This window comes from Antennarius striatus, chromosome 9, assembly GCF_040054535.1.
Source record: "Antennarius striatus isolate MH-2024 chromosome 9, ASM4005453v1, whole genome shotgun sequence".
In the NCBI taxonomy this organism is placed as follows: Eukaryota; Metazoa; Chordata; class Actinopteri; order Lophiiformes; family Antennariidae; genus Antennarius; species Antennarius striatus.
The window spans coordinates 14895257-14913775 of NC_090784.1; the positions used below are offsets into that span (position 1 = coordinate 14895257).

At 42.8% G+C, this 18519-nt stretch overlaps 2 protein-coding genes across 7 annotated transcripts; one reads left to right on the plus strand and one right to left on the minus strand.

Moving 5' to 3' along the window:
* Nucleotides 1-87: 87 nt before the first annotated feature.
* Nucleotides 88-2703, plus strand: rnf41l (ring finger protein 41, like). Its single transcript, XM_068324721.1, has 7 exons — nucleotides 88-138; nucleotides 213-443; nucleotides 548-754; nucleotides 882-1021; nucleotides 1784-1946; nucleotides 2045-2165; nucleotides 2299-2703. The coding sequence occupies exons 3-7, from the start codon at nucleotides 549-551 to the stop codon at nucleotides 2701-2703; spliced, it is 1035 nt and encodes a 344-aa protein (XP_068180822.1). The 5' UTR covers nucleotides 88-138; nucleotides 213-443; nucleotide 548.
* Nucleotides 2704-3193: 490 nt separating this feature from the next.
* On the minus strand, nucleotides 3194-18046 carry virma (vir like m6A methyltransferase associated). 6 transcript variants are annotated; one of them, XM_068324355.1, is made up of 27 exons: nucleotides 17951-18046; nucleotides 17378-17490; nucleotides 16051-16137; nucleotides 14685-14733; nucleotides 14429-14591; nucleotides 14171-14290; nucleotides 13106-13354; nucleotides 11845-12575; nucleotides 11161-11298; nucleotides 10845-11080; nucleotides 10241-10768; nucleotides 9976-10130; nucleotides 9814-9896; nucleotides 8820-8949; nucleotides 8079-8467; nucleotides 7850-8005; nucleotides 7175-7410; nucleotides 6847-7096; nucleotides 6551-6768; nucleotides 6307-6433; nucleotides 5937-6077; nucleotides 5703-5857; nucleotides 5387-5483; nucleotides 4861-5027; nucleotides 4317-4666; nucleotides 3991-4134; nucleotides 3194-3874 (listed from the first exon to the last, which is right to left on the minus strand). In XM_068324355.1, the coding sequence occupies exons 1-27, from the start codon at nucleotides 18011-18013 to the stop codon at nucleotides 3675-3677; spliced, it is 5475 nt and encodes a 1824-aa protein (XP_068180456.1). In that variant the 5' UTR covers nucleotides 18014-18046; the 3' UTR covers nucleotides 3194-3674. The 6 variants fall into 6 exon arrangements, with proteins under 6 accessions (XP_068180456.1, XP_068180458.1, XP_068180457.1 ...); XM_068324357.1 differs by having other exon boundaries at nucleotides 13136-13354; nucleotides 14162-14290; XM_068324356.1 differs by having other exon boundaries at nucleotides 10845-11068; nucleotides 14162-14290.
* Nucleotides 18047-18519: the final 473 nt, after the last annotated feature.

An 18519-nucleotide genomic window follows, 5' to 3' on the forward strand; every position in this document is an offset into this window, starting at 1 on the left:
CAATCAGGGAGTGAGAGACTGTAATCCATAGTAATCCACATCCACGGACAGAGAGAGTGAGTGAGACACAAACATAGGATTGTTGTCATTAAGAGTGACAGGAACTGGATAGAACAATTTCTGAACTCATATTTAAAGGTAAGACAGTGCAGAATCAGTCTTTTTGTGTCTCTTCTCTCCTCTCCCCTTTCTGATGTAATGTCGTTTGACAGCTGGCTGCCTGTTTCCTGAGCCTGTAAGGGATACCTCTCCATAGAGTCACACTCCCAAAGGTAGGGGAGGGTTTTGAGAAGGAGACCCTTATCAACAAGTGAAAGAGAGGAGGGGTGAAGAAGGATATGTACTAGTTGGAAGAGAAGAGGGAAGGGCGGCTGTCGGAGAGCCAAACAACTGGAAAAGAAAGAACAAGACCGAGTTGGATAAAGTGACAATCAATTAATTAGGTAAGATTGTTTATCAGAAAAGAGACAAACTAATTAACATAACAAAAATATGGAGTTATAAAAATAATCCTTTGGTGTTGTTGGTATGACCCGTGTCTTTCCAGGATGGGTTATGATCTGGAGAGGTTCGTGGGTTATGTCAATGAGGGTCTGCTGTGCTGTGTGTGTCGAGACGTGTTGGAGCGCCCCCTACAGGCGCCGTGTGAACATGCCTACTGCAGCTCCTGCATCAGCAGCTGGCTGCTGAACCACCAGACCTGTCCTGAGGACAGGCTGCCTCTGGACGAGGGGAGCCTCAAACCCCTGTTCAGGTACGTCTGCATCTGCTGCATAAACGTTTCCTCTTTTGCATCCAAGCTTTAGTCTACACTGCACATTCCAGTCGGTATGCATTCTATTTGTGCTCACTGTTGTTTCATTTCATTCTATTTATGTCAGGTACATGCGTAATGACCTGAACCGCCTGCAGATACGGTGTGTGAATGCAGGACGGGGTTGTGAGACGATCTGCTCGCTGGAGAGTCTGCACGCTCATGAGGATGGGTGCGAGTTTGCAATCACTCCCTGCTTTAACACAGGTGTGAAACTTCACACTAAGCACATCCAATATGTCAAATGGCATTATTATTCACCACAGTTGAGATTATTAAATGGTTATCCCTGCTGGTAGGGTGGATGTGATGGTAATGTGATACCTGTGTGTGGGAGCAGCAGGTGGCTCTCCTGTTGTCATGGTTGTGTCCCTAACTGTTGCATCTATGGGAATTGAAAACTCTCACCGAGTGCATTCAGCGTCAAATTTTCATCACTCTTTAATGAGCGTTTAAAATGTCTATGTATATACACAAGTGTCAGCTTTGTGCTCACAATGTGTCTGTGACCTGTTGTTGGCAGGTGGAGAGTACATATGTTACCACTGTGGTACGTACAGTCACAGAGTGTCTGCATGCAGTGTGGATTTTTGTAGCGTCTGGTGCTTTATAGTAAATACAGTTTGTTATTTCTTGACAACTAATATGAGTGATTGTAAGAAGGCTATGAGAACAATACCAGATTTTTATGCCACAAGGAAATTCTCATTTTCCTTCTGTTAGACACATTTAAACGTGAGCAATTTAACTTTCTCCTCCACAAAGTGGAAGATAAATGTCTCAGAAACGATCCTCGAACTATTCAGAGTAGTCATCCACTATTCCAAGCATATTTTACTGTGTAATCAAGTTTGAAGTTTTGACTTTGTAAAATAATGGGAGAGTGTGGTTTTAGAGCGATAGCACCACACACATGTAATCTGTGACTTGTTAAATGAGAGATTGGTCTCTGTGCTGCTGTCTTCTCAGGTTGTCCTGTGCAGGTAGAGAGGAGGAGGTTGGAGGCTCACCTGAGTGAATGTAACTTTCGCAGTAGAGAGTGTCCAAACGGCTGTGGCCACATTCTTCTGTCTGCTGACCAAGGACAACATAACTGTGTGGCAGAACTTCGCGCCGAACTGGAGGCCCTCAGGCATGAGCAGTGTTCATCTTCATTTTCTTCTATGCTGAATGCAAAGCTGTTTGCATCACTTTTCTCACGTTGTAACTGTGTCTCATTATTTCTTGCAGGGCAGAGATGCTGAACAAAGTGAAGGAGGTGAGACGAGAGATGGAGTCGCGTTTGGAAACACAGAGGAGACACATGGTTCAGGAAGAGTCACAGCTGAAGGACAAGTTGGAGGACCTGAAGGTGAACGGTCAATTTCTCCAAAGTATTCAACTCTTCAGCTTTTAAGGCTGATCTTATCAGCTATACCAGATCCACCAATGCCAGTATCAATCTATACTGATGCATGTTCACTAACTGTGTCCTCTCCAAGCAGGTTGAGTTGTCCTTTGTGGTGTGTGACATGACAACCTTGTCAGCAAAAGAGCTTCTGAGAAAACAGGAGCTGGAAGAAGCAGAAGTTGTGAAGAAAGAACTTTTGGTACTCCTCAAGGATCTGCAGCCATTTGTGAGGCATCATTCTCTCAAGCAGTTAGCCAAAGACCAGCATCAACGAGATCATAAAATAGATGAATGGGTCCGACAAATCGAGGGAGCAAATCGCCATCAAAGGGGGGTTTCTTTTTTTACCCCCCGGCCCCAACTTCTTTCAGCTGAAGCCATGAATGCATCTGGTCAATCTCCACCTCTTCGACTAGGAGAGGGGATACATAAGAGAGAAACGAGAAGCCTGACTCCAGACGGCGTCAAAAAGAATAGCCAGGAGGTAACGATGATCTGATAGGACCGAACTGATGGAAGATCGCATAAAAGATAAAATATTTTTTCTTTTTTGTATTACTCTGCCATTAATGAAAATAGGTTAATTAAATTCTATGGTGAACCTCTAAGGTCTGTAGGTTCTGCTACCGAGTCTTGTTTTGGAACAGTTAGAGAAACAATTGTCATCAATTTATGTAATAGAATTTTGTTTGACAGGCATGTTTCTTTTTTAATTCCATAATAAAGAGTTCGCATTTCATTTCAGGCTCATATAAAGGTTAACAAACATTTATTTTATACTCAAATCGCTAAGACTTGTATTGTCCATCGTATCCATCAGGTTTCAATTCAAGCATTTTGATCCGTTACGGTACTTTCAGCTGGGTTCAGTAATTGTCTTTTTTTGTATAAATTATATAAAATGACCTGTAAGAACATGAATATTGATATTTTTTTCTTAAATGACTGATTTTTTATAAGTTTGTTGTGAAAAACAGGGCATGCGATGCAAGTCCTTCTCACAGTTTTCATGCTAGTGTACAGAACAGTTTAGGTTTCAATCTTTTTTCTTGTTAGTGTTTTGGTCAAGATGATGGAACTTCAGAAATCCCCAATAAATACTAGATTACATTAATATGATTGAAAGGATGCTCTTAAGCTGAAGCTGATAGACAAGTACCACACCCTGTGCCGTGCCTCATAAACCTCACTGGTTCACTCACTCATCAAACAAAAATGAAAATTTCTAATAAATACCAAATGCACTTGTTGGGTTCGCACCCACATTATTTCATGTGGAGTTTGCATAAAACAGACGTTAAAGTCACCTTTATTCTCTGGACACAAATAATAAAACATAAAACATCAACACAGAGTCTTTATGTCATTGTGACAAAGCCATCCCACCATGTTTCCATGGAGATAGCCTACACAAGCTAATGATTGGTCCTTAAGTTGCCATGTGAAGTTGCAGTCACTGTCCAGGTGAATTTACCTGGTAAAAGTACGGACGTGTCTGCCCCTCCCCCCTCCACTACCTCCTCCACCACTAAACTTGCTCCCCTGAGATCCTCTACCGCCTCCTCCTCCTCCGCCACCAGCACTGCCACCGCCTCCACCACTGAGCCACGACAACCCAGCGCCTCCTCTTCCCCGCGGAGCTCGGTCCCGCGGAGCCAGTCGATATGCACCTGGTGAACAGAGATAGCAAAGAGAACAGAGTAAAGCAACAGCTTTTTAAATCAACACTTTAAAAAGAAAGTATAAAATCAGCTCAAGTGCCTCTGCATGTGTGTACATATCATACTTGGGAGTTGTCTGGATGGCAGCGGCCCACGTGTGAAGTTGCTCTGGCCTCCTCGGGGCTCACTGTAGGTTCCTCTGTGAGTGATAGCTGGAACTTGACCACCCCATGACGAACCCCGGCCTCCTTCTCTGCGGGCGTAGTTACCTAACCAACCAGAAAGACAGGATTTATCTCCCTCTGCTGGTCAACAAGTGACACTGTACCAGGAGCTGAGGCTGCAAGTAAGCGTAATTACAGAACGTGGGAGAAGACTCATATCATTACATGAACATAAGAAATGTTTCATCCAATGATGTGTGTGTGTGCGTGTGTGTGTGCGTGCATACCGGACAGCAGTACACCTTTAGGTTGTGGTGGAGTGAAGAAGCGAGTCTGGCTATGGAAGGTGGCTCTACCTCTGTTGCCAGTAAACAGACCTCTGGTGGGGGGTTTGGGAGAGCTTTTGGGGGGTCTCTTAGGGGGCAGAAGTCCAAGTGGGGTTGTAATGTCTTTAAACTCAGCTGCCACAAAGTCATCCACATGCATACTAGGAGGACGGGAAGTGTTCTGTTTGCGCTGACGGAAGATATCATGGGGTCGGCAGAGGTTCTGTCCAAAGCCTCCACGACCTCCACGACCACGAGGAGCAGCCATGATATGGGCTCTCTTTGCAGGCTCAACATAGTCTGATTTACCACTGCAGAGACAAAGATAAGCTATTCAGTCAGTTGACTAAAACAAAATATAATATTACAGGAGTCATGCAAAGAAATCATGAGATATCATCAGGACAAAAAATCAAGACAGCACAGGAATGGACAGAAGACGATTGTATCCCTTATCATTTCTATACTGTGAATATAAAAATGCAACCAAACAGTGGAACTATACCTTGATGTGATGAACGTCTCGTGCTTGTGTTTACCCAGTCGGAAGCCTTTAGTAGCCTTTGTGTGACCAGGTGAGGAGGGCTCTGAAAGGATAGAGCGCTCCAGCTCTGCTTTAAAGTCCAGTTCTGGACAACACTCCTGAGCCAAACCCACCAGATCCACCTTCACCTGCCACACAGAGGCAATCAAGAGGCAAGCAGCAATGAAGAATGAATCCATATCCGTCAATAATCGAATGTAATTAGGCGTAACAAATACATTGCTCTAATTATTTATACTGTGTATGTAATGAAGGGTAAACTGAAAAAACCAGTTCTGAAACAAGCAACTTTAGGCCCCTTACAAAGAACATGAACTGTTACTACACAGTTAACTCCGTAACGTAAGCATGAATACAGAGTAACCCTAGAATATACTGTATGTAACCTTTGGCGAGGCATAAAAAAAACAAAAAGTGGTACTGTTTAACATTCAGGTAGATTGTTGATCAAAAACTAGAGGAAGATAAATATGTACAGAACACTTACCATATCAAGGTCTGTCTCTATATCATCAGTCTGGAAAGGTGAGAACCACAGAGTCTTCAGCTGCTCATCCAGTGCTTCTGACAGAATGAACACAGTCCTGCAGAGAAGAAAACAAACTTAGGCTGTTGTTCATATTAAATCCAGAGTGTCCAGATTTCCATTAAAGTGATGTCTGAGGCCTAATCAGTAAATCTTCTGTTAAGCTTCTGGTGAAAACAAAACGCATGCAGATGAAAATTAAATGTGGGGGGAAAAAACACCCTGAACCAAAACAAACATGACAAAGGAAAAAATATTGATGTATGATTCTTAGTACCTGTTATTAAACTGAGCTCCAAGTGTTTCAGGTGGAGGGAGAGTGGGCTCAGAATCTTCAAAAGGAGCTGTGTCAGTGGCTGTCTCCAGCAACTGTCTCAAAACAATCACATTCTCCAACACTGGCTCCAACGAATCCTCCTCCTTACACAGTTTCTAGAGACACAGTGTGGAGTTAGGTGAAAGCAGAAGTGTCATTCAGCAAAAACTGTACATGCATGTGCAGAATTTGTACCGTGACTTGGTTCTCTAAAGTCAGGAGAGGATGAGTCTCGGAGTCTTCCCACTGCAGCAGAGCTTTCATCTCAGAGCCTGACAGTAACCGTGGAGCACTGAAAGAGGACTCCTCACCGGACCCCTGGCTCTCTTCAGAGCACTGGATTGGAACACAGTAAAAACGACCATAAAAATACTTTTTATATGTGTAATACACAGCCACTCCCATGTGTCTCCCATGTGCCAAGGAATTTATATGTCTTGTTAGCATGACATCCCAGAAAAAACAGCTGTTGCTGCTACCCCTGTTCCTAAGAATAAAGGTGGACTACAAGTACATTCCCTTGTGAGAGATGGACAAGCTACAACGCCCAGAATCCAACCATTACCTCTGTGTTGACGATCTGCCTGAGGAAGTCAAGCAGAGCTGAGAGCAGATCTGCAGAGTCCTTGTTGAAGGGAAATGCTAATCTCTTCAACAGCAAACAGAGACCTGCACCATGTTTCTTCAGAGTACTGCAAAAAATATGAAGTATGATCAAACTTGATTAAACAAACAAAATGGCACAATGCTAGGAAAGATATTATAACAGTGGGAATGTTAATATACAACAAAATAGCATTGCATATTACACTTTGAGGTGGTAGAGGCCATAGTCGTGTTCTGTGAGGAATGTTAAAGTCCTGATGCAGGTGAGGAGGAGAGGGACGCTGCTCTCTGAATGCCCCAAAACATCCAGCAAGGCTTTGCACACTAATGACATCATCTCTCGCCCTGGAAGTGCATTTGCTAGCTGCTCAGGCTCTGACATGCAACTTTCACCAGGTGAAGATACCATCAGAGAAATGTCCTGGTGAAGACAAAGAGGAATGTTTTGAGGGATTCATCATTTACTCTGTAAGGACTTGTTAAATCTTTACTTGTTTACCTGGTCACACAGTGACTGTAATATTGTTCCCACTAGTTCACTGCATTGCTGCTGCTGTAAGGAGTGTTCACTTGGGGGAATTAATAGAGACAACAGCATCGGGAATGGATCGGCCAGCTGCTCGTCTGCAAACACAGACCCAGACAACAAGTGCAGCACTGCGCTCTTACATGCTTTCTGCGACACCAGCGTGTCCATCAAAGAAAGCAGACGCACGACCTGGCCCCAGCACACTGTTTTCCCTTCCGCCCTGCAGTGAGCATATCAAACACACTTAGAATACGGTCTCCAGAATAAACACAAACAAATGAATGTGGTTTTCACTTACGGCTGCAGCTCCTCCAGCAGCAGCTCGAGCAATGTTTTCATGATGAGCAGTGCGCTTGGAGAAGACAGGTCTGCCAGCTGAATGCACATCCTCCTCAGCATGGCCAAGAGAGGAGGGCAGGTGGTTGTGCACACACATCTCAAAGCCTCTGAAAAGACTTTCCACTGTGCCCGTATGTGCATGCTCCAAAGCTTCCTTGTGTTTAAGGCGACAGCCACATCCTGGACTGATATTACCTGAGGACAAACAGCCAATTAAAGTTAACTCCCTCGCTGCCAGCGCTTTGTAGCAATTAATCTCCTTCGGCAGACTTTCGCCGATGATCCGGACATTTATCGATGTTCTCTTTCTGTTCTCGACCAATCGGTCAGAACGACACAGTGTGCTCTTGCAGGTGTGCGCTGACTTATGCAAATGTTGTTGCATAGCAAGCTGCCGCAACTTCTCCGTCTTCCTCTGATTCGCCCACCTCTGTTCTGTAACTGGTTCAGTCGTCATTGCACTATATTCCATGATTAGAAGCCTGATTTTCACTGACAAGCTCTGCCAGACTGCCCCTGGCCCTCCCCGTTGAAAAATGTAATTGATGTCTACAGACGTCAACGGTAGCGAGTGAGATATGTTGAAACAGGAGTCGAGTGAAAGAGAAAGGAAGCAGAGGAGAGAGAGGTTTACCTGAGTGCTCAACATCGGCAATGGAAGAGGTAGAAGCTCAGACAGCAAGGTGAGACCAGAGAAAAGACCTTCAGGAGCTTTCAGCAGTGAGTTCAAAACCTCCTTTAACATCAGAGACCAAGTGTTGCTGGCCAGGGTCTCTTCTGTGTGAGTAACCTACACCATAAACAAACAGTGTTCATTAACGGTACTTTTTACAAAGGGTTTCTGGGCTGATTTATTCACAAACCTCTTCATTAACACCCTGTGTGAAGGTGAGCAGCACATCAACGATCAGCGCCTGTACTCTCGTCTCCTCGCCATCTAGACGTCCAGACGCGGGGATGGAACATACTATCATGTGAAGCGTCACCAACACACTGGCCACGCGAGTGTCCCTGAACTGAAAAGCTCCTCCACGCAGCAGCTCCATCAGCATGGTGCGTAGCAGTCGCAGGGTGCTGATACAGATACTCAGGATCATGCAGCGCTGTGGAGTCGGGCCCATCTGTCCATGGACGCGCCACGGCTGCAGCAAAACACTGCACAGTTTCTGCAGAACACGCACACATGTATCCAAGCCTTCTCCAGAGAACAACTGGACTCCAGCAAGACTCCATTTAAGATCTCTCTGCTGGCCTGTTCAAGGAAGAACGACAAAGGCGTGGGTCACTGCTGTGCTTGGGGTTAAGGTCACAAAAAGGAGGGACGAATAAGACCGGAAAAAAATAAACATGGATGTAAATAGTAAAGTCCAGTTTTTAAATGTTCTACGAGGAATAAAATACACTCACAAGGTTTGTTAGATCTCAAGCAGACACACAATCAAGTGTACTGTATGTATGTACAAACATACTAAAATGGATTTCTTTCTAGACTATGGTTAATGTGGCAACACTAAAAAATACCAGGACAAATTTCTTCCTGAAATTTAAAGAAATAAAAACCTGTATGTACAAGTAATAAAAATAATAAGGTAGTTTATGATTACCTGCACTGTGTGGAAAACCATGTGTGATGTCTTTACCTTCTACAGCATGTGGGGGGCAGGCGATGTGACAAAGGACCCTGAGAGCAGTGACCATTCCAGTTCCCTCAGCAGTCAGAACATTTTCCACATTCTGAAGTCAAGAGGAGGCACAAGTTTAAAATCACACATGCTCTTATTAGCCTCAAGCTTTGACTCCAATATGCTACAGAGCAGGTTTATATGAGCTGTTCATAAATCTGGATTCCTTGAGAATTTGCACATCTGGTGTCTCTCAGATATAGACTTCTTTACAATTCTTGATGACTTTTTTGTGTGAGAGTAAAAATGTAGTGAAATGTTTCAGCAGAATGTTTCAGTGATCCAGGATCATTTACAATTAAAAATCACAAAATTATTTGGCATTTTCAGTGTTCTTTGTTCACAATCCACAGAAATGATTGCAGCCATTAAAGTGTGCTGTCCTCAGCAGAAAAGGAACATGATGAACATCACCACATTAATATACTGGGTATTTTGTTATTTGTGATGCGATGCATATGCACAATTATGCATTTGCTCTTGCTGCATTTTGTATGAAACACATTTACTTATGTCTCTGTTGTGGTTCTGTGATAGGGCACTTGGGGCTGAACTTTCCAGGCTGATGTACAGGTGCAGAGGCAGCTCTGAGTAGGAGTGTGCATTCAGTCGCACGCCTTACTCTTTGTCCTTGCTTTGAACAATATTAATACCGATCTAGCCCACACTGTGGTAATATTTTGGCTGTTGTGCCTGCCTGCTCCGAATGCCAGAAAAATACTCGCCTTTCATTATCTATAAACTTTCGGAAATTACGAGTTTTACATTTTTAAAAAATGGACCAGGGGCAACAGCATGGGAACACAAATATATTTTACATAAGCTTTTGTATTTTCCTTACTTATCCAAACCTAAGAATGATTTATAATCAATCCCATGCTTTTGTACATGGTGCAGGAACCCTGCAGACCTGTACCTGTTTGATGTACTCTATAAGTGAAGGAATGCTGACAATTTCAAAGTGAAGCTTTTCCAGGGGTTCCAACCACTTGCTGAGTTCTAATGCAGGATGAGAAAACTTCAATGAGAAAAAGCATACATAAAAACGCACAACATTGTCCTGTGTGACAATAATCACCCTGTAACTTAGCATTGGTCTCGTCAGCCTTGACTATAGCGAGAAGTGGGGCAGCATGTTGTTCCATCATCCTCACTTCATTAGAGGTCTGCACTACCAGCAACACCAGCATGCAGGCATAATTATAGGTGACGGCTTTGCGAGCTTTGACCTCACTGCAAAAAGGAGAGAAAAGGTGAATGTCAAACAGAAAAAAAGTTCGTCAACACTCTACTCCCTGAAATGGCTTCACAAAAGAGACATATAAAAGGGAAAACAGCCATACCCCTGTCCATCCTTGCTGTGGTGCTGGAGCAGAGTCACCAGACAGGACAGATTGTTCTCCAGGCTGAAAACATGGGCCACAGCACTGCGGCCGGTCTGAGTAAAGGTCATCAGATAGAGTGCATGGAGCATTCCCAGCACCTCTGCATTGTCCCCTTCCTCTAGCCCAGCTCCTCCTTCTCCTCGTGTGGCAACATGACTCATGAGCTCAGAAACACTCTGAAGAGAATGCAATGCCTGCATTAGCCACACACCAAAGCCCTCTTCTCCAAACCATGGCCCCGTGAGAGATCCCTCTCCCCCAGGGAAGGCGGTGTCCTCGCCCTCAGCTTCTGTCATTGATGCAAGGACACGCAGCAAGAGGTTAGTTGGAGTCGGCTGGGCAAGGAGGAAGAGCAGACCCGACTGGGTGAGGGACAGGAAGCGTAGAAGCTCTCTAACAGCTTGGGTCACACCAAGGTGGCCAGCAGCTGCAGCTGCTGACAATACTGCTGTCATGCTCTCCAGGAAATGAGAAGCATGCATATACCTATAAAAGAAAAATGCATTATTACAAATAATTGGGCTGCAATTACATTCAAGTTTATTCATGTTTGGACAGTTACCTATACAGGGTTGGATATGGATCTTCACGTTCCTGTTGTCCTGTTATCCTAGCAGTGGTGGGGAAAGCTTTCCCTGGCGGCTGGACCATGCAGTTAGGTGCCGTCTCTAGCAGGTGGTGCAACTCCTCTAAAACACCCGCCAGTCTATCAAGCTCAGCCTCGCTCACGGGGGAGGAAATCGATGGCTCCTCCTCCATGGGGGTCTCAGCCTCCTCCATCTCCTCCTGAGAAAAACACTGAGTCAATATTATCATGGGAACATATTTCTATTAATTCCTTGAAGTCAGTCAATGTGTGAGACCGAATGAACATCTACCTGCTGTGGTTCACTCAATGTTGTTGCAGCGTTCTGCAAATCGATCAGCACCTCATACATGTGGCTTTTCTGTAATATGGTGTTTCCAGCTGTAATGACCCTCACCGTCTCCTCACGTAGGAACAACTGGACCAAACGCTGCAAAAGGAAATTAATGTCAGATGAACGAGGCACAAACGCATCATGATGTTCAACCAATCACTGCTTTCTATAAATGTAAAAGGCCATTCACTCTGAGTCAGATATGTGCTTTATTTATGATCCAATGAGGCTGACTCATTAGGATGATGACAAATTAAACAAGACAGTCCGACTGCAACATCCCACAACACCCCTGAAATCAAAATTTTACCCTGACCTACTGTCATTGATCAAAGCACTAGCTTACTCACACTGGCCTTTTCCCTCATATTTCTATCTTATCCCGTTCCTGAGTGTACAAAAGTTGAAATTTGACCTTGACCTAGATTTCTCAAGGTCAAGGTCATCCTCTCATACCCTTTTCCGCCCGAGTAATGTGCTTTTTGTTTCATCTTTCTATCTGCAACAGTTGCGAAGATATTTGGTGGACAAACGAACGAACACTGACAATTACAATAATCACCGCTTTGAAGCGATATTTTTTAACTATACTGTTAAAGTATATTATTCCTATTTTCTAGCTGTGGTCTTTGCAGCGCTAACCTGATAGCCGCTCTTCTCTGATTCTCCTGCATGCAGGAAAGCTTCCATTCCAACAGGAGCATTGATGAGAGCACCTAGTGCCTTCAGGATGCTGAGTTTCAGCGTGGAGGAGACGTGGTCTGTGTTCAGCAGCTGTAGAAGCACATTCAGGGCCCCTTCCTGCAGCAGCGCCGTGAGGCCCTGTGGGCACTCTGCAAGGCATGACACTAGCTTTGCCCCAGCTTTCAACTGCCTAAGGTTAAGAGCAATGGGTTGGGTGAGAGCAATCTCCATACTCAGAGCCTGAAGCGTCCACTGAGCTAAAGTTTCAACACAACCCCCCATCTCTGTCTCTCCTTGTTTGATTAAATAAGCCAGCCCTCTTGCCAGCAGTCCAGATGCCTCTTCCAGAGCAGTGATCCAGTTGACATCTCTTTCCTCTCCAACACTCGCTAGCAGCTCTTTCAGTTGTGTCACAGCCTCAGCTTCATCTCCACCTGCTGGTCCTTCGGTTCCACCGGGGTCCCTGGGTTCCTCCACACTGGCTTTCTCAAACTGTGTGTCAAAGCGGGTCTTATACGGAGGGGTGAAGTAGAGCAGAGGCCTGAGTTCTCGTTCATATGGGTCATACTGGACTGGTGGAACCGATGCCAGGTCCTCAGGAGTGTAGTCCATGTCAAATGTCGGCAACTTGAAACTACCATTATCCAGGTCATCCTCATCACTGGAAATCTGCTCATAGCCATCATCACCTAAAGATATTAAAGAGGTAAGACATTCAGCAAATGTTTATATATTATGAACAAAATACTTAGAAAATTTCATAAAATATGTGTGTAAAAATGAATGGAAATGAGGAGGCCAGCAGCTATTACATATTCCCTTACTCATTTACCACTGCACACATGAGCTAATGTTCTCACACGACAGCATCACTCCCAACATGCAGGGTTAGTTTGACGTGCAGGATGTGACGACAGCACAAGCGTCAGCCATGGCTATGGGTATGTAGCAGAGCTCCACGTGACCGCTCATGAATATTTATCACAGGCTTTCTGAGTAGCCTGGGGTTGGCCAGCTGTGAGTTTGTAGTATTCAGCGGCTGTAGGTGGAGGGAGCATGCCAGAGCACACACACTCTCCCACTGCCACTCAGTCCCAAATGGACCCTGTTCCCGCTGCCCCCTGTGAGGTCTGATGAGTTTGCAGCACCGGGGGTTCAGGGCTACGGTGTCCATTTGAGATTTGTAGAATATCCTACTCTCACACAGTAACTCCCCTACCTTCCTCCATCTCCTCTTCATCGTCCTCACCCTCATCTTCTTCCTCCTCTTCTTCCTCCTCCTCTTCTGGAGCACTGCCCTCAGTCCTTGCATCCTCTTCTTCTTCCTGCTCCTCCTCTTCTTCTTCATCACCTTCTTCCTCTTGTTCAGCATCAGAGTATGTTTCCTCAGCTGGAAGCGATCTTTCAGGTGAGACAGCCTCCAGGTAGTCGTCACGACCCTGACACGGTTCATCTTTGACCACGCCCACTGCAGACATCACAACAGAAACTATTTAGCTAACATACTCATTTATAATTATAATAAATAAAAATAATTATGAAAACAACAACTTCCTCTAAACATTTAGGTCTACCTAAAAAAAAAAGAAATCATACTGTGTTTTTTTTAGCATGTTAGAGCATGTTCATAACAAAACGCTTCAATTTAATGTAAAAGACAGTGCAAAGCATATATCCTCTTTTTATGTTTGCCCTGTAGGCAGGCAGCCATTAGATGTCATTCATTTCAGTTCGCTGAATTAATCTTTAAGTGGAGACTTGCTTAGGCTGTGCAACCCACCACAGTGAACATAATGTGCCCTTTACCTTACAAGAATACATTAGTTTATACTTCAAGCAATATTATCATACAGTAAGAAGGTAGGCCAGAGAAATATTGGGCAATCTTTTGCTCATGCAAATTTCATTTTTTTTCTGGTGAAATAAAATGACCTGAGGCATTGACCAATCAAGCCATTTGGAAATATTTTAAAAACAAACTCGAACCAATTGTAAACAATACTGTTAAGTACAAAAAACTAATAAAATTGATCATAAGCTGTCAAAAAACATAATGCCCTGCTGTGACTTAATGAATGTATAAACTGACAGTGAAATGGCTAAATTTTATGTCACAATTGTGGACGAAGCAATGCAAGATTTTCTTGTGCTATAATCTTCAATACTGACTCATGAGAACAACTGAAGTAGAATTAGAAGTAGAGGAGTTTGTAATTATTCCTACATCAAGGCCTATATTAACTGATGTAATGCGATACATATAAACAAGAGGTACCGTTCTGACCAGTTACTTGGACCTGCTCTTCATCATCATCATCTGGAGGTGGAGGCCCAGGCGGAGTACGAGGTCCCCTGGGTGCAGGTCTGGGTGGACTGCCATTATACTGATCATCTTTTTCCCACTCTGGAAACAGGCAGAGGATTTACTTTATAACAAACAAATCAAAGGAAGTCTGTGAGAACGTACACATTGACTGTTTGAGTTTCGAGAAGAGGCAGTGAAAGCGGGAGTGTTGGGTAGATCCAGCTTAGCGATGAGCACCTTGTTTAATGATCCTCTTGTGCCCAGTAGGTTGCTGAGGTGGTGGTGGTGGAGGAGGAGGGGGTGAGCCATGTTCATGCCCGTGTGAGCGCTCTGCTGTTCCGTACACAGCTACAGTCAGACTGGTGTACCAGCCACGCAGCACCAGGCCGTCTGTGTTCACCTGCATATACAACTGCATTTAGTTAATCACCAATCGACAGGAAAAAAACAAATACACCTGCAGATGCTCTTGTGTTTGTCAGTGACTATTTACCTTTCCACTGGGTCTGAACACAATGGATTTGTTCTCATCATACTCCAGGCTGAGGGTAGAAAGCAAGACAAGGCAGATTAAGATATTGTGGGAAATGTACATCATCAAGATTGAAAATGTTTCTAATTCTGTTGTACATTTGCTTATGATTAGGTTGCTATCACTCTCGTCATTTTTATTAGAAATATAATGTGAATGAAAAGAGGTAGTAAGATGTAGTGTCCTATAGATAAATATCCCTCCGCCCTGCACAAAATTACTGTATAATTAGGTCTTGAATGTACTGCCTCATCATACTTTTGGCTCATATTTTATTCCTCTCCTATCTGCTCTCTTGTTCCCTGTCTAATGAGGCGAAAATTGTTTGTGCAAGGTTCACTAAGATGAATCCATCACTTTTTAAAGGCCCTCTTAATGCTTCATATAATATAATTTAAAACCTATTTCATCATAATATTGGCAAAGGAAAGAAAATTATATGGAAAAGCAGTACGAGTGCTCGTAGTATTTTCTATCACATCTTTTCATAACTTCCGTAGTTTTGGATATAAATATCTAAAACCCCAGTAAGAACCCATTTAAAGAGCTAAAAAAGGATAAATGGGTTGAAAATGACTCTGTAGTTTATGATTTTGCTACCCATTATGAGACAGTAGGTTCCTAAGCTGCTCAAGCTAGCAGTTGTCACGATGCATGCTTCAGCTCTGATGGTGGATTCACAGATGAAAAAAATCTCACATTCAGTTTATAAAAACGTATCCATAATTGGATGCTAAATAATTTTATTGCTGCAGATTACTTAACAGTGGACAAGAGAAGAAAATAACTTGTAAATGTACATGTATACCCTCTAAAGACTGTGTCTTTGTGTATTTATCCTCACACAATTTAACATGTTACAAAATCTACTCCCAACATTCCTGCCAGAAAAAGTAATTCTGGTGTGTTGTGTTGTTGTGTTTATAATAAGCTTGAAACAGCACTCACTTCTAAATATATTTTAATATTTTAGTGCTACTGATTTTCTTTTAAAAACACTGATCAACCCAAACATTCCCCAACTAAGATACTTTACTGGGATCCCTAAACTTTTGCGTCACATTCAGAAATATTGTGGTTGGACTTGTTTCTAGAGAGACCAGTTAGCCAGCAAGGAAACAAAGACTTGAATATGGGTGGGGGCACAAACAGAGCCTTCTTGCCTCTGAGAGCAGGGCTCCAATGCTAATACAACAGGTTCGACAGGTATGTCAGACATTTGTAGCTGAAGCACAAAAACATTTGACCAGGAAATACAGAAGTGGATGAGGGGTTGAGGATTAACAAAAAAAAAGAAATGGGAATGTAGAAAGAACACAATGCTGACCTGCCCAGTCTGTGGAATGAGGGGTTGTTGGGTTTGGTGACATTATTAAAGAACAGCTCCAACTGAAAGGCGTGAGGAGATGTTTCCCTGGAAACACACACACACACACACACACACACACACACCCACACACACACACCCACACACACACACACACACACACACAGCAATAAGGCAGTCATCAACTTATGTATTTTATCCAAATGAGCATTTATGTTATAATACTTGTCATACCTGCACAATCTTTTGCAATTTAATAAACCACCTCTGCCATAACGGTGATCTTAGAAAATGTGTCAGAAATGTTAAAAAACAAATGTGGTGTTTTATTCAATTACATCATCTGGAAAAATGTTTCAACATTTCATCTTCTAATTTATCTACCAGGAGGGGGGGTGTCAGAATATAAGGAACAACATTTAATATAATTGTTCAGCATTAGACCGTTAGACCGAATGCATATGATGAATAAGCAGAACTAGGACTTTTATGATTCTTTTATCTATCATAAAAAACTTTTCAAATTCATCAATGATTGATTTGTGCAAAAATTTAATTTATCACAATATATATCAATATTGCAGTATTTATTGACACACTGTATGTCAATAGAGGATTTTATCAAAACTGCCAATGCTTCCAAACACAGATGCCTGATCTACTCATGTTCGTGTACCGGTAAGCAGTGAGGCCTTCTCTTAGCTACCACAGTGGCTCAACTTAAAATCTCAAGTATCCGTCATATCGGTGGTGCCATAGTCATATAGGAAAAATAACGTGGAGGGGAATCAGCGGGATAAATCAACAGTGTCTGTGTGTGTGTTTGTGTGCGGGGGGGGGGGTATTTTACAAGATTATTAATTAGTGGCATCATCCCTGACATGACATCCCTGACATCCGCTTCCGCCCAAAATCACCACGAGTGTGAGCTGACAGTGGGAGGTGTCATCTCACCTCCGGAGCACTGCCGAGGCACTCTTGAGCAAGGTGCCATCCCCTTTACAAATTGCTCATTTGGGGTGCACCATGAAGGAGCTGCCCACCACTCTATCTCCCCTTGCATACCTACAGTCCCTCCTTGTGTGTGTATGTGTATGTGTGCTGCAGGGGCTTGTTCTCACTAATATGCATGCATGCGTTTGAATTATTAGCTAGAGTGCACTTTCTTAATTTTCCTTCAGGGATCACATCAGCATATGAAAAAAAATTAGTCATTTTCAACAATAAAGTTAAATGATTTACATTTAGTTTGTCGTAGTTGTCCAAACAAACAAGCTGACAGCTTACTACATGCTGTGACTGTGAGTGAATGTAGCAGAGTTCTTACCCAAAGGCTCTGTTGTCAGGTAAGTTACTGTGTGCCTTGATCCCCGGAGGAATGACCCGCACCTCTGTGACTAACACCCCGCATGGAAATCGCACCACATCCACATTGGTTAACTGGAATATATTGAAAATCAAAATGAACACCTTATGAAAATACAACGTACTGAATAAAAGACAAAGCTGAGATGACACTACAGATCAGAACGGGTCTTTGAGCGGGGGCTCCTACGTAAACATGTCAACATCATACAGCTAGCATTTCACAGGTGGCTAAATAGCAAACAAAGTGTGCAAAGGTGCCAAAACCCGGCGTAAGATTTTATACTATTATGTAAAAGATGGCAACTGCTTTTGACCAATTACGAATACGATTAGGTAAGTTTGATGTACCACAGAAGCAAAGAATTACTATGCTATGCCATGACAACGTTATAACTGCTAATGGTAGCCAAGTTGTTAGCTATGAAGTTGAGCATCATCTTACAAAATTCCTCAGTGTAACTCATATGAGTGTTGAGCGCAGGCAGAGAAAAAAATAAATATACAAAGGGTGGCAGCGTATCATAAATATCACCTCTGCACTCTGGTGTTTGAACGTATCTAGAAAAAGAAGCTCCGTTGAAGCATCGCCCGCCATCGCTTTCTTAATCACGGAATTGTACTACTTCCGGTATGCTGAATACATCCGGAGCGTCTTGTGACGTCACACTATTGCTATTATTATTATTATTATTATTATTATTATTATTATTATTATTATTATTATTATTATTATTATTTCAAAAGTATTCGTTTATCAACCAGCTGAAGTCAAACACTAGTTATTGCCTGAAAGGCTTTTTTGTGCGTTGTTTTATTTTCTACTGGCAACAATAGTTTAATTTTACAATAGTAGAATTTTTTGTTTGGTTAAATCTGATGACAAAATACCCATTTGATTGGTTGAATTCAGGTATATTATGTAATGTTTGTCGTTTTCAATATGTATCCCAAACCTTAAATAGTATTTTCTAGAGATATTCAACATTAAATAGACAATTTGTATAAAATACAATAGATGCTTGCTTGAAAAATACTTGACTGGAGCACATGGTTAAACATAATTTGGTTGTCTTATTTTTCTTTGGCGCATGTACAGTATTT